The sequence below is a fragment of the Chiloscyllium plagiosum genome, unplaced genomic scaffold, assembly GCF_037043375.1.
Source record: "Chiloscyllium plagiosum isolate Xiang-an unplaced genomic scaffold, Cpla_swu_hap1 HiC_scaffold_1, whole genome shotgun sequence".
In the NCBI taxonomy this organism is placed as follows: domain Eukaryota; kingdom Metazoa; phylum Chordata; class Chondrichthyes; order Orectolobiformes; family Hemiscylliidae; genus Chiloscyllium; species Chiloscyllium plagiosum.
The window spans coordinates 162,335,436-162,351,185 of NW_028270139.1; the positions used below are offsets into that span (position 1 = coordinate 162,335,436).

Sequence of the window (15,750 nt, forward strand, 5' to 3'; positions counted from 1 at the left end):
CCGGAGCACCCGGAGGAAACCCACGCAGACACGGGGAAAATGTGCGAACTCCACACAGACAGTTGCCTGAGGCGGGAATTAGGACATAGAACATAGAACAATACAGCACAGAACAGGCCCTTCGGCCCACGATGTTGTGCCAAACATTTGTCCTAGCTTAAGCACCCATCCATGTACCTATCCAATTGCTGCTTTAAGGTCACCAATGATTCTGACTCTGCCACTCCCACAGGCAGCGCATTCCATGCTCCCACCACTCTCTGGGTAAAGAAGTGACATCCCCCCTATACCTTCCACCCTTCATCTTAAATCTATGTCCCCTTGTAACACTCTGTTGTACCCGGGGAAAAAGTTTCTGACTGTCTACTCTATCTATTCCTCTGATCATCTTATAAACCTCTGTTAAGTCACCCCTTATCCTTCGCCGTTCCAATGAAAAAAGACCTAGCACTCTCAACCTATCCTTGTACGACCTATTCTCCATTCCAGGCAACATCCTGGTAAATCTTCTCTGCACCCTCTCCAAAGCTTCCACATCTTTCCTAAAGTGAGGCGACCAGAACTGCACACAGTACTCCAAATGTGGCCTAACCAAGGTCCTGTACAGCTGCAACATCACTTCACGACTCTTGAATTCAATCCCTCTGCTAATGAACGCTAATACACCATAGGCCTTCTTACAAGCTCTATCCACCTGAGTGGCAACTTTCAAAGATCTATGAACATAGACCCCAAGATCCCTCTGCTCCTCCACCTTACTAAGAACCCTACCGTTAACCCTGTATTCCGCATTCTTATTTGTCCTTCCAAAATGGACAACCTCACACTTGACAGGGTTGAACTCCATCTGCCACTCCTCAGCCCAGCTCTGCATCATATCCAAGTCCCTTTGCAGCCGACAACAGCCCTCCTCACTATCCACAACTCCACCAATCTTCGTATCGTCTGCAAATTTACTGACCCACCCTTCGACTCCCTCTTCCAAGTCATTAATAAAAATTACAAACAGCAGAGGACCCAGAACTGATCCCAGCGGAACTCCACTTGTAACTGGGCTCCAGGCTGAATATGTATCATCTAAAATTGAATTGAACCCGGGTTCTCTGGCGCTAACCACTGTGCCACCGTGCCGCCCATGGATTATGGTCAGCGTGGACTGGTTTGACCAAAAGGAATGTTTCTGAGCTATATGGCTCTATATCCTGAGATTGCGAGAGGCGCTATAGAAATGCAAACCTTTCTTTTCTCTATTACTCGGGTAAGCCAAACCTTCCATGCTGTAGTTTGATGATGTGCCAGAATATTTGAGTTGGATGTTTAACTATTTCCATGGGCTTTGTTTTCAGGGGTGTCAGATTCCCAAAGGCTGGAGTGTCCTGTACAGCATCCGAGACACACACGATACGGCTCCCATCTTCCAGAATTCTGAGGTCTTCGACCCTGACCGTTTCAGTGAAGAATGGGGCGAGAATAAGGGTGACCGCTTCAGCTACATCCCTTTCGGAGGGGGCATCAGGAGCTGCCTGGGCAAAGAGCTGGCCAAGCTGATCCTGAAGGTGCTGGCCATGGAGCTGGCTAGCACTAGCCTCTTTGAGCTGGCCTCCCGGACTTTCCCCAACATGTTGACGGTGCCGGTGGTTCATCCTGTGGACGGGTTGAGAGTCAAATTCTCCGGACTTGATTCCAACCAGAACGAGATAGACCCAGAGACAGAGACAATGCTGGGCTCCACTGTGTAACAGAACCAATTGCAACACTCTATCACCCACCCTGATCACCCCAAAAACATCCCCCCCCACCCTCCATGCCCTGCACCCACACCTCCCCCCAATCCTCATCAAACCTTCACTGAAGCAACAACAATAAAGCAAACGTATCTGGACTTGAAAGCAAAACAAAATGAACTAACATGTAAGATGTAAAGGACAACCCCCCTCCCCCCCATCCCTTTGGGAAAACCAACTCACAGACTGTTCTGCAAGGGAATTTGGACAGGAACAAAATCTCACAGAAGAGCTACAAAGAGCGAATTCCGAGTGGGAAGGCAAAGAATTTTATTTCTGGACAAAATCGAAGAGATCGAGACTGGAGGAGGCAGATAAGTGTCAGAAGAGGATTTGTGTTGGAGAGAGACAAGAGAAGCAGGAAGAGAGAAATGAGGAAAGTTGGTGGAAGAGAAAATATTTGACATCAAACAAAAGACTATCTTTAAAAAAACACATATATATCCTGCGTTCCTACTTAAAGTATATATATGTATAAACCTACTCTGAGTACCATTCTAGGTATATAACTTGATTAGAGATTGCAACAGAGTTGCAGCTTTTGCACTTTGAATGTTGATCCATTACTGATGCTGGTTATATTCAGCATAAACTTAGAAACAGTAACAAATTGGTTTGAATTTGTACTATTCCTATCTTTAAGCTATACATGGATTATTTGTCATTGTGTTTTTTTTATTTTAAGATTGCAATTAGACGTCTAGTGTAAAAAGAAACTATTTTTTTCTGTTGGTAAATATTGTTTTAGTAAAAAATGAACAAAAGAATCTTTTACTTGGAGTTGTGTGATTAGACATTGTGTGAATGTGTGTGAGAGAGTGAGCGTGTGTTTGTTTATGTGTGAGAGAGTGAGTGTTGTTTGTGTGAGTGTCTGTGTGTGTTTTTGGGTGTGAGAGAATGAGTGTGTGAGAAAGTGTGTGTTTATGCGCAAGAGAATGTGTTTGTGTGTTATGATAAATGGGAACTTGAGTCTGTGGATGTGATTGTCTCAGTGAGAGTGAAGGTCTGAAAGGGTGGGATAGGCAGAAACCCTCATAACATTAAAGATGTATTTCAATATACATTTGCAATGCCACAGCATACAACACTGCAGGCCAAGTGAATCATAGAATCTCTACAGTGTGGAAGCAAGCCATTCAGCCCATCCAATCAGAAAGATGTTGTGAAACTTGAAACTGTTCAGAAAAGATTTACAAGCATGTTGCCAGGGTTGGAGGATTTGAGCTTTCGAGAGAGGCTGAATAGACTGGGGCTGTTTTCCCTTGTGAGTCGGAGGCTGATGGGTGACCTTTTTTTAGATTAGATTAGATTCGATTCCCTACAGTGGAGAAACAGGCCCTTCGGCCCAACAAGTCCACACCAACCCTCCGAAGAGTAACCCATCCCCCTCTGACTAATGTACCTAACACTATGGGCAATTTAGCATGGCCAATTCACCTAACCTGCACATCTTTGGACTGTGGGAGGAAACCGGAGCACCCGGAGGAAACCCACGCAGACACGGGGAGGATGTGCAAACTCCACACAGTCGCCCGAGGCTGGAATCGAACCTGGGACCCTGGTGCTGTGAGGCAGCAGTGCTAACCACTCGTGCCTTATTGAGGTTTACAAAATTATGAGGGACATGGATAGGGTGAATAAGCAAAGTCTTTTCCCTGGGGTCGGGGAGTCCAGAACGAGTGGGTATAGGTTTAGGGTGAGAGGGGAAAGATATAAAAGGGGCAACTTTTTCAAACAGAGGATGGTACGTGTATGGAATGAGCTGCCAGAGGATGTGGTGGAGGCTGGTACAATTGCAACATCTAAGAGGCATTTGGATGGGTATATGAATAGGAGGGGTTTGGAGGGATATGGGCCAGGTGCTGGCAGGTGGGACTAGATTAGGTTGGGATATATGGTCAGCATGGACGGGTTGGACCAAAGGGTCTGTTTCCATGCTGTACATCTCTATGACTCTAAGTCCACACTGGCCTCTGAAGAGCATCCCATCACACTTATCCTATCCCTGCAACCCTACATTTCCCATGGCTAATACACCTGCCTCCACATCTTCAGATTGTGGGAGAAAACCCATGCAGTTATAGGGAGAACATGTAAACTCTACACAGACAGTCACCAGAGGCTGGAATTGAACCCAGGTTTCTGGTGCTCTGAGGCAACAGTGCTAACCACTGAGCTATTGTGTTGCCCAAATGCTGGATAATGGGATTAGAATAGATTGGTAGTTGTTTTTGACCCATTCAGATGTGAAATGACTCTCAGGTGATTGACAACACATTCGAACTTCAGAAAATTAGACCATTCAGCCCCTTTAACCTGTTCCTCCACTCACTAATGTAATAGTGTTCTTCTGCATCAGCTCCACTTTCACACCCGAGGCCCATATTCAGTTGATTCCCTTGGTACTCCCAAAATTCTATCAATCCCGATTTAAAGCTTCTTTTGAAAAAAATTCATTAATGGGATTAGGCAATGCAATATATGTCCCTCATCTTTGGATGCTCCTTGAGAAGGTGGTGGTGAGCTGCCTTATTGAACTGCTGCAGTCCACCTACTGTGGGTTGACCCTCAGGGATGGAAGCCAGGATTCTGACAGTGAAGGAGCTGTGATATATTTCCAAGTCAGGATGGTGAGTGGCTTGGAGAGGAACCTGTGTGTAAATGTGGTGATCCTGTGTATTTGCTCCCCTTGTTCTTATAAGTGGAAGAAGAGCAGTGCAAAAACGAAACTTTTTTTCTGTTGGTAAATAATGTTTTGAGTCAAAATTGAATAAAAACAATGTATTATTTGGAGCTGTGTGGTGAAATACAGTGGGATTGCAAGAGTGTTACCGTAAGTGCAGGTGTTTGGAGAGCAGGGCTTTGAAAGTACTGTTTGTGAGACATTCTAACCGGTACACACTGTGATCACTGCTTGATAGTGGAGGCAGCAGATGTTATAAGGTGCTGGATCTGGTACTGATCAACGAGACTGTTTTATCCCATATTGTGTCAAGCTTCTTGAGTGTTGCTGGAGCTGCACCCATCCAGGCCAGTGAGGAGTATTCATCACACTTCTGGCTGGTGCCTTGTGGATGGTGCACAGGTTTTGGGGAGCCAGGAGGTGGGTTACTCACTGCAGGATTCTTAGTCTCTAGCCTGCCCTTGTAGCCATTACGACCTTACCTCTGTCATAAGGACAGAATTGAGGGACATTTACTGATGATTGCACAATGCAATTCCTTGGTCACTGAAACAGCTCATATTCAAATCTGGACAACATCTAGGCCTGGACTGACATGTAGTGAATGATATTTGCATCACACAAGTACCAGGTGATGAGTGCAGTGTTGGAAAAACACAGCCGGTCACACAGCATCCAAGATTCAGGAGAATCGACATTTCGGGCATAAGCCCTTCATCCACCACATTCCTGATGAAGGACTTATGCCCGAAATGTCGATTCTCCTGCTCCTTGGATGCTGCCTGACCTGCTGTGATTTTTCCAGCATCACACTCTTGACTCTGATCTTCAACATCTGTAGTCCTCACTTTCTCCAAGTACCAGGTGATGACAATCTCCAGCAAGAGAGAAACTAACCACCTCCCATTGCCATTCAATGACATTATAATCACTAAATCCAACATTATCAACAATCTGGATGTTTCCATTGTCTAGAAACTGAACTGAACTAATCGTCTAAGTACAGTGGCTACAAGAACAGATCAGAAGCAAGGAATTCTGCGGCAGGTAACTCACCTCCTGACTCCCCGAAGCCTGTTCACTACAAATCAGGAGTGTGTTGGAACGTTCCCCACTTGCCTCGATGAGTGCAGCTCTGACAACAGTGAAGAAGTTCGATACCATTCAGTGACCCAATTGATTGCCAACACATAAAACAGCCTAGACCACCTCCATCACCGAAGCTGAGTAGCAGCAGTGTGTGCTATCTATGAGGTGCACTGCAAGGGATTCGCTAAAGATCCTCAGGCAGCACCTTCCAATCCCACGATCATGACCATCTATGCACGGGAACACCTGAATAGCTGCCCTTGAAGCATGCTGACTTGGAAATCCATTGTCACTGGGTCAGAATCCTGGCTTTCCCTCCCCTAGTGGTCGAAGCAGGGAGATCACCAGTTTCTCCAAGGCAATTATGGATGGGATATAAATGGTGCCCCAACTAATGACACTCACATTCTTCGAAAGATGTCTGGATACCTTCAACTGTTACCCTCTGCTCTTCAGTGATGGAAACTGTTGCTACATTTTTACACCACAATAAACCCTCCAGCTTTTTGAGCTCTCCAATTTAAGACACATTGTTGTTCACTGTTGGTATGTGGTTAATTCACCTTTCACAAACGTTCGGCCTTTGATTACATTAGTAATGCTCAGAGAACACTGTAGCCTTTGTTAAATAAAGCAAGCTCTGCACAGCATGATTGACCAGAGATTTATCGAGGAACATAGAAAACATGATGTTGGTGATCATCCAACTCCCTCACCCTGCTCCCTCTTTCACCCTATACCTTTGACCTCTTTAGTCCCACGAGGCTTGGACACTTTTCCCTAGAGCGTCGGAGGCTGAGGGGTGACCTTATAGGGGTTTATAAAATCATGAGGGGCATGGATAGGATAAATAGACAAAGTCTTTTCCCTGGGCTGGGGGAGTCCAGAACTAGACGGTATAGGTTTATGGTGAGAGGGGAAAGATTTAAAGGGAACTGAGGGACAATTGTTTCACTCAGAAGGGGATGCGTGTAAGAAATGAGTTGCCAGAGGAAGTGGTGGAAGCTGGTACAATTACAACATTTAAAAGGCATGATTTGGAGGAGGCAGTGTTGGACTGGGGTGGACAAAGTTAAAAATCACACAACACCAGGTTATAGTCCAACAGGTTATAGTCTAACAGGTCATAGTGCCTCCAAATAAACCTGTTGGACTATAACTTGTTGTTGTGTGATTTTTAACATTTTAAAAGACATTTGAACAAGTGCACTCACAGGAAAGGTTCAGAGGGATATGGGCCAAACATAGACAAATGGGGCTAGTTCAGTTTCGGAAACCTGGTTGGCATGGATGTGTTGGGCCGAAGGGTCTGTTTCCATGCTGTATACCTTGATGACTCGATAACTCTTATCCATCACCTTCTTGAAAGCATTTAATGTTTTGACCTCGACCACTTTCTGTGTCAGTGAATTCCACAGACTCATTGCTCTCTGAGTGAAGAAATTCCTCCTTATCTTAGTCCTAAATGGCCTACTTTGTGTCCTTAGACTGTGACCCATGGCTCTGGACTCCCTGGTCACTGGGAACATCCTTGCTGCATTAATCCTGTCTAGTCCTGCTGGATTTTATAGATGTCTGTGAGATCCCCCTCATTCTTCCAAACTCGAGTGAATATAATCCCAACTAATTCACACTCTCTCATAAATTCAGCCCTGCTATCCCAAGACTCAGTCTGGCAAACCTTTGCTGCACTCCTTCTAAAGTAAGAACATCTTTCTGCAGATAAGAAGACCAAAACTGCACACACAATACTCCGGTGTAGCAAGACAACCCTTGCTCCTGTGCTCCAATCCTTTCACTATGAAGGCCAATACACACCCTGCTCAATTTCCGAGCCGTGGAACTGCAATCGGGTAACTTCCAGGGTGTCCTTGGGCGCCTGTTGCTGAAGGTAAGCATGCAGCTGCAGCAGGTGGTCAACCATGAGAGGTTTCCAGTCCAGGAGCAGGGACGCGACATTGCAGTTATACAGGGCCTTGGTGAGAATATTGTGCACAGTCTTGGTCTCCTTTTCTGAGGAAGGATGCTCTTGCTCTCAAGAGAGTACAATGAAGGTTTACCAGGCTGATTCTTGGGGTGGTGGGACTGACGTATGAGGAGAGATTGACTGGGTCAGGATTGCTTTTGCTGGAATTCAGACGAAATGAGGCGGGGTGGGGGTGGGATCTCATGGAGGCTTATCAAATTCTAACGGGACAGACAGGGTAGATGCAGGGAGGATGCTCCTGATGGTGGGTGTATCCAGAACCAGTCTGAGTATTTAGGGTGGACCATTTAAGACAGAGATGAGGAGACATTTCTTCACCCAAAGAGCAGTGAGCCTATGGAGTTCATTACCACAGGAAATAGTTGATGCCAAAATATTGAATGTATTCAAGGAGCACCTAGATATAGCACTTGGGGTGAATAGGTTCAAAGGTTATGGGGAGAAAGCAGGATTAGGTGACTGAGTTGGACGATCAGCCATGATCATGATGAATGGAAGAGCAGGCTCGAAGGGCCGACTGGCCTCCTCCTGCTCCTATCTTCTATATTTCTATGTAAATTAACTAAACTCTTGCATTTATACAGCACCCTTCACAATGAAAGGACACCGTAAAGTGCTTTATAGCCAATAATGTATTTTGGAGTGTGGTCATTGTTATAATACAGACAACACTGCTGCCAATTCACACATAACAAGCCCCGTCAGATAACAAGATTATAATGACCTGATTATCTGTCTTAGGTGTTGATTGGGTGTCAAACAGGAGACTGGACAGAATTGTGAACATGGGACCGTTTAGATTTTCTTGAGAAGGGATTATAAAAACTGGTTTAATGTTGCATCCAAAAGATGGCAACTCTGACAGTGCAGCACCTCCTCTACTGCCCTGGGAATGCAGCACGGTGGGCGGCATGGTGGCACAGTGGTTAGCACTGCTGCCTCACAGCGCCAGAGACTCGGGTTCAATTCCCGCCTCAGGTGACTGTCTGTGTGGAGGTTGCACATTCTCCCCCTGTCTGCATGGGTTTCCTCCGGATGCTCCGGTTTCCTCCCACAGTCCCACGATGTGCAGGTCAGGTGAGTTGGCCATGCTAAATTGTCCGTTGTGTTAGGTAAGGGGTAAATGTAGGGGTATAGGTGGGTTGCGCTTTGGCGGGTCGGTGTGGACTTGTTGGGCTGAAGGGCTTGTTTCCACACTGTAAAGTAATCTAATCTAATGCCAGCCTTCTGCTCTCTGAGTCAGGGGGTAAGAGCACCTCCAAATGGAGTTGGAGCTGATGCCCATGTGAGCATGCCTCCTCTGACTTTGATCACTGGGTATCAACTGAGTGAACAAGAAAAAGTGTGGCTGTGATTTACAGAGCTGAGGTCTCAGTAGCATCCCTTCCCTCACAGCCTCCCTGTGTTACCATTTTTTATGAAACTGGCAGAAAATGAAACAAATGTTTGACACTGCCCTACATGAAGTTTGAAATCATTGGAATATCTTTTAAACTTTACATATTCAAGTAATTTATCACTTTCAATCCTTTGAATCTGTAAAAGTATCTCTATATTCCTGCTTGGTGATATATTAAGACTTCTATTACATGAAAATTAACTCGATATAATGGTCAGGAAGAGGTGAAAAGGCCATAAGAAAACTTTCTTTTTCAGTGTAGCTGAGAAGGTGACATGATAGGGATTCTAAGAATTGAAATCAAATTTTAAAGAGTAAACATTGAGGAGATGTTCCTACTTGTGGGAGATCAGAATTACAGGTCAAAAATATAATATGGTCAGTATTAATTCTGAAAAGGAATTCAGGAGAGACCTCTTCATCCAGAGAATGGTGAAAATGTAAAGCTTACTATGACAGGGAGAGATTGAGGTTGGAGAATGTTGGTTACGTCACTGATGGAATATTGTGTACAGTCCTGGTCACCCCACTATCGAAGGAGGTCTGGTAGGTCGAGGATGAGGATGAGGATGAGGATGAGGATGAGGAAGTAGGACAGCAGGAAAATCAACATTGACATGAACCTCCTGAGCTCAATGCCAGTTTCTCGAGCTTTATATAATTCATTGTGAACCTTACCCCACACCTCTCCCCTAACTGTTCCCTGCTGGTTACCTACCTCCTGCATTCGGCTAATGGTTGGTGTTTACCACTTCTGGGTCTACTGTTGGAGGGAATGGACCTCTTCCACCTGGACGTGTGCAGAACCTTCAAAGACCCGTCAACAAAACTGATCCTTCTTCCTGAGGACTGGAAACTCAAACCTTCTCCAACCCTATCCTTACTTTTTTTTAATTTCAAAAATATACTTTATTCATAAAATATTTTGATGGTCTGTACAGTTGCTCATGCCATACACATGTAAACATTCCATTTCTTTGCATACAGAGATCAGAATTTATCATTTGTATATACAGGTTTGTATGTTTATCAATCATATATCCATATTTTTAGCTGAGGCATCAGCAGAGCCCAAATGACTGCGCGGGCCCCCTGTTCTTCTTAGGCAGGCAGATGTTATACGGTGGTCTTTCCCCAGCTGCCCCAAGCTTCAGCGCGTCCCTCAACACGTAGTCCTGGACCATGGAATGTGCCAGTCTGCAGCACTCAGTCGGGGTCAACTCCTTCAGCTGGAAGATCAACAGTTTTCAGACCACCCAGACAGCGTCCTTCACCGAGTTGATGATCCTCCAGGTACAGTTGATGTTCGTCTCGGTGAACAGACCCTAGAGCACAGAGTCCCGCATCACAGCACTGCTCGGGACGAACCTCGACAAACACCACTGCATTCCTCTCCAGACTTCCTCTGCATAGGCACATTCCAGAAGGAGGTGTGTGACAGTCTCATCCCCCCCCCGGCAGCCACTTCAAGGGCAGTGTACGGTGCGGGAGAAAGTCCAGGCGTGCATAAAGGATCTCATAGGCAGAGCCCTTCTCACCACCAGCCAACTCTAACCCTATCCTTACGGAGATCTTATCCTTCTAAACCTCTTCATATTTTACCTGTTCTCTCCTCTCCATCAAAATGGTCATCCATTTTGGTCATGATTATAATAAAATGGACTTGGATTACACTTGACCATAACATGTGGTTGACTCTTAACCGTCCTCTGGGAGATTAGGCATGGACAATAACTGATGGTCTAGTCAGTGAGGCCCACATATTGTGAATGAGTGGAAAACAACTTAGCATAATGAGCCACTGTCCACAAGGGACCCTCAGCATCTCACTCTATTGGAGAGACAGTGGCTTGAGGGACACCACTGCACATCAAGGGTGAGGCAAGGCAAGGATCGAGACCTGATGGACTATATATCGCGGTCAGGATGGGGATCAATCCATAGTGTTGGCATCCTTCTGCTAGTCACTGGGACAACTGAGCAAACTGGCCCAGAATGAGCTCGCTGGGATGGGAAGATAATCTTAAAAATGTGTTGCTGGAAAAGCGCAGCAGGTCAGGCAGCATCAAAGGAGAAGGAGAACCGACATTTCGGGCATAAGCCCTTCTTCAGGAAATCGGCTTATGCCCTAAACGTCGATTCTCCTTCTCCTTTGATGCTGCCTGACCTGCTGCGCTTTTCCAGCAACACATTTTTAAGCTCTGATCCCCAGCATCTGCAGTCCTCACTTTCTCCTGGGAAGATAATCTGTTTGACACAAGTCTGTGACCTTGAGGCGTGTTATCATCGGGAGTGGGAAGAGTCGCTTTGTGAAGATAGACAACTCGGAGTCTGAGGACGCGGATACCCTGTTAACTACATGTCCCCTGCTCATTGCACAACCCGCCAGTAAAACCGAGAGGGATTGATCTGTAGGGTGCAGTAGTTAAAGAGAAAACCTCTGTTGCAAGTTGAATGTTTGTGCTTTTTGGTGCTAAGGAAGGATTTCTAATTGGTTTCTTTCTGGCTATTTTGTTGTATTCATGAGCTTTATCCAGTTATCATGTGGCTATTGTTCCCAGTTATATTTGAGTGAATGAACTGAGAGATAGAGCCAGACAATTGCATTTGAGCGAAGGTTTCACTTTTGGTTAACTTCAGTGAATTTTGACGGATTAATCCAGTGCACTGGAATGGAGGGTTTTATAGGTTCCAGATGTTGAGGAGGGACCAAAGACTCCTAACTGGTGCAGGTTTCCCGTGGGATGTCAACTCTGAATTCCAAAGACCATAAGGAGTAGAAGCAGGCCATTTGGCCCATCTGCTCTGCTGATGAACATAGTCATGACGGATCTGACAATTCTCAACTGCACTTTCATGCCTTTCCTCCATAACATTTGATTCTCTTACTGATTAAACATTGGTCTATCTAAGCCTTAAATATGAACAGCCCAACTTCAACAGTCCTCTGTGGTAAAGGATTCTACAAATCCACAACCTCTGAGAGCAGACATTCCTCTTCATCTCTGTTCTAACTTGAATGCCCCCTTATTCTGACAACATGCCCTCAGGTCCTAGACTCCCCCACAAGTACAGACAACCTCTCAGCAGCAATCCTGTCAAGAGCGTTTGCACAGTGGCAATATTGAAGCTTATTGAAGGTTAACAAAGGCACAATTATTGCTTATTCAAAACTTTACCCAATGCCTTGCTATGGGGACTTGAAATGAAATCAGTCATGGTAATAAATATGTAAGTTAGCTTGATGAGCTGGAATATTTGTTTTCAGATGTTTCGTCACCATACTAGGTGAGAGTCTCTGGTGAAGTGCTGGTGGTATGCCCCGCCTCTCTATTTATAGGTCTTGGTTTCCTAAGGTGGGCAATGTCATTTCTGGTTCTTTTTCTCAAGAGAAGGTAGATAGGATCTAAATCGATGTGTTTATTGATGGAGTTCTGGTTAGACTGCCATGCCTCTGTTTCACCTGTCCTAGGGTGTGTGTTGTCCCAGTCTTGGTAAATTTTGATAGTCTCTACCCTGTTAAGCCCCTTAAGAACGTATATGTTTCAATAAGATCACCTCTCATTCTTCTAAACTCCAATTTCTCCAACATGTCTCCTCATGAGATATTCCTTCCATAACTGTTATCAGCTGAATGAACTTTCTCTGGACTGCCTTCAATGCCAATATTTCTTTCCTCAGATAAGATGACCCGATCTGTTCATGGTATTCCAGCTGTGGTGTGACTAGTGCTTTACATAATTTCAGTAAAACTTCCCCATTGTTATATCTCATTTGCTTTGAAACAAAGACCAGTATTCCTTTCGCCTTCCCTATCGGGGCACCATGGTGGCTCCGTGGCTAGCACTGCTGCCTCACAGCGTGAAAGATCCAGGTTCGATTGCACCCTTGGGTGACTGTCTGTGTGGAGTTTGCACATTCTCCCCTTATCTGTGCTCTGGTTTCCTCCTACAGTTCAAAGACGTGCAGGTTAGGTGGATTGATTGTGCCAAATTGCCCAGATTGTCCAGGGGTGTGCAGGCTAGGTGGGTTAGCTGTGGGAAATGCAGGAATATAGGATAGAGGGATGGGTCTGTTTGGGATGCTCTTCGAAGGGTCAGTGCGGGCTAGATGGACCAAATGGTCTTCTTCCACATTGTAGGGATTCTCTGCTGAACTTGGATGCTAGCCTTTTGTAGTTTATGCAGGAAGACTCCCAAATCTTTCTGTTCTGTAGCTTCCTGCAGTCTTTCATCATTTCAATATTATCTACAGCCTCTATTGTCCCTGACTCAAAGGTGGGAATGTTACTGTGCAAATGGCTACCTTCTACTTTGGCTGATAACTCAGAAGGGACATGTTCGGAGACCTTTGCATCACCAGCAATGCTCCCCCCCTCCTTTGGAAAGGTGACAACAAAAAAAAGGGCAGTTGTTTCAGCAGCGGTCCAGGGCTGAGTCCAAGAGAAGGCAATGGCTTAGTGGTATTATCGCTGGGTTGTTAATCTAGAGACCCAGGTTCAAATCCTGCCACAGCAGATAGTGGAATTTAAATTCAATACATATCTGGAATTAAGAGTCTAATGATGATCATGAATCCATTGTTATTGGTTGGAAAAACCCATCTGGTTCACTAATGTCCTTTAGGGAATGAAATTGCCATCCTTACCTGGTCTAGCCTACATGTGACTTCAGATTCACGGCAATGTGGTTGATCTTAACTGCCCTCTGGGCAATTAGGTATGGTCAATAATTGCTGGCCAAACCAGTGATGCCCTCATCCCGTGAATAAATAGAGACTAAAGAGTACCCAGATTTCTGAGCTGGACAGTGGTGGGGTCAAACTGCACCAGGCAAGACTTGAACACTCAGCGCAGTCTGACATTACCTGAGAGACAATAAGGATACACTATCTTAAAGAGACAAGGCGTTAAAACGTGGTTGCCATCTTGGGGTTTTGGGGGGAGGGTGGTGGTGCGGTGGGGTGGTTTGTTAAAGATCTCTTGGCGAATATTCTGAAAAGTCTTCCCAGCAAGATCCCTGGGATACACATTTTATTTTTAGCATATCAACATGTCCAATCTAGGCCTAACCATACTCTCACCCATCACCCGCTGCGCTTATTGGCTGTAGTGGAAAATATGACGACTGTGATTTCCGTCCCAGCCTTTTCGGCGGTCCGCATTGAATGAAGCAAATTGTTGCACACCCACCTTTACCGAAGGGAGATGGGCTAATGATAAACAGACCCATTAGTCAGCAAAGGTTTTCATAGCTCACTTCTCATGTTTCATCTGGGGGTTTGAATGAATGAGTCAGTAAGTACAGAAGCCAATGTTTGACAAGTGTCTGTCTGATCTGCTGCTATTTAATACACAGCCCGATTGCAATGATGCAAATACGAGGTCTCCAACACTTAGAGCCTAACCCGCATCAAGTCAGTCCTGAGCTTGGAGGAAGAAGACGGTGCATTATATTGATTGCCTGCAGGTAGGGTCAAGTTTAAGTGATTTGCAACAGTGCCACATCATCCTTCCTCTAATCGCTCCGATAATGATTGGAAGCTGGGTTGAGTCACTGGAAGTGAAAGGAAAGGGCAGATTTTACCGACAGTTTTGCATCACCCTGAAAATAGTTGCCTTCCGTCAATCTCTCAGTTGTTGGAGAGCACTTTGTAGACAGTGACAACACTTCAAAAAGTACCTCATTGTTGTAATGTATGCAAGTAAAACAGCTATTTTCCATACAAGATCCCCCAAACCCACAGCAAGGTAAACACCCTGTTACTGGATTATCTGTCTGATGTTGATTGAGTGATAAATCACTGAGTTGTTATGAGGCTGTTCAGCCCATTGTGTCTGCACCGACTCTTTATACGAGCATCATTACTTGCTGCCAATCTCCTGCTTTCTCCCCATCTCTCTGCACACCATCTATCCAAATAACCTTCCAATGCCCTCAATGCTGTTGAACCTGCCTCCCTCACATTTCCAGATAGTGCATTCCAAACCTGAACTATTTGCTGTGTGTGGAAGGGTTTTCTTCCAATACTCTTGCCTTATTGACACATTGCTTTGAACCAATGCATTCTTGTTCTGGTTCCTTTTATGAGTGGGAACAACCTCTCCCTACCAACTCTATCCAGTGTGCTCATGGTTTTGAAAACCTCAACGAAATGCTCTCAGCCTTCCCATCTCCAAGAGGAACAGTCCCAACTTCCTCAATCTATCCTCATCACTGAATTTTCTCATTCCTGGGATCATTCCTGCAAATCACTTCTGCATTCTCTCCAATGCATGGTTGAGAGATGGAGGAGGGATGGAAGAGGGGTGGAGGAGGGGTAGAAGTGGGGGGGTGGAGGAGGGATAGTGGAGGGGATGATGGAGGGGTGGTGGAAGGGGGTGGAGAAGGTACGGTGGAGGGGGTGATGGAGGGGGGTGGAGGAGGTATGGTGGAGGGGGTGATGGGGTGATGGAGGGGTGGAGGAGATGATGAAGGGGTGGTGGAGGGGTGGAACTAGGGTGGGGTGGAGGTCAGGTGAAGGAGGGGTGGAGAGATGGTTGAGGGATGATAGAGAGGTGGAGTTAGGGTAGTAGAGGGGTGGAGGAGGTGTGGAGGAGGCGTGGAGGAGGGGTGGAGGAGGGGTGGAGGAGGGGATGGTGCAAGTGTTGTTGGTGAGCCAACTCAGGGGTCATAGAGGAAGCTGCAGAATAAAGATGGCCTTTCTTTAAGCATCATCTTTTTATTCTTAAAGTATTCAAAATGGCACCTGATTGTGGTGACTTGTTGAAGCTTTTCTCTGTAATTTACTGTATTATTCACTGTCAGGT

The 15,750-nt window shown here is 45.6% G+C and overlaps 1 protein-coding gene across 5 annotated transcripts in view; it reads left to right on the forward strand.

Annotated features, from left to right (window-relative positions):
• Positions 1-2,576, forward strand: part of cyp26b1 (cytochrome P450, family 26, subfamily b, polypeptide 1) — a 59,394-nt gene extending 56,818 nt beyond the window's left edge. For all 5 annotated transcript variants that reach the window (XM_043690169.2, XM_087991902.1, XM_087991907.1 and 2 more), the window contains exon 7: positions 1,347-2,576. In XM_043690169.2, coding sequence (XP_043546104.1) covers positions 1,347-1,739 — 393 coding nt within the window. In that variant the 3' untranslated portion in view covers positions 1,740-2,576. The remainder of the gene's footprint in view (positions 1-1,346) is intronic.
• The last annotated feature ends 13,174 nt before the right edge of the window (positions 2,577-15,750 follow it).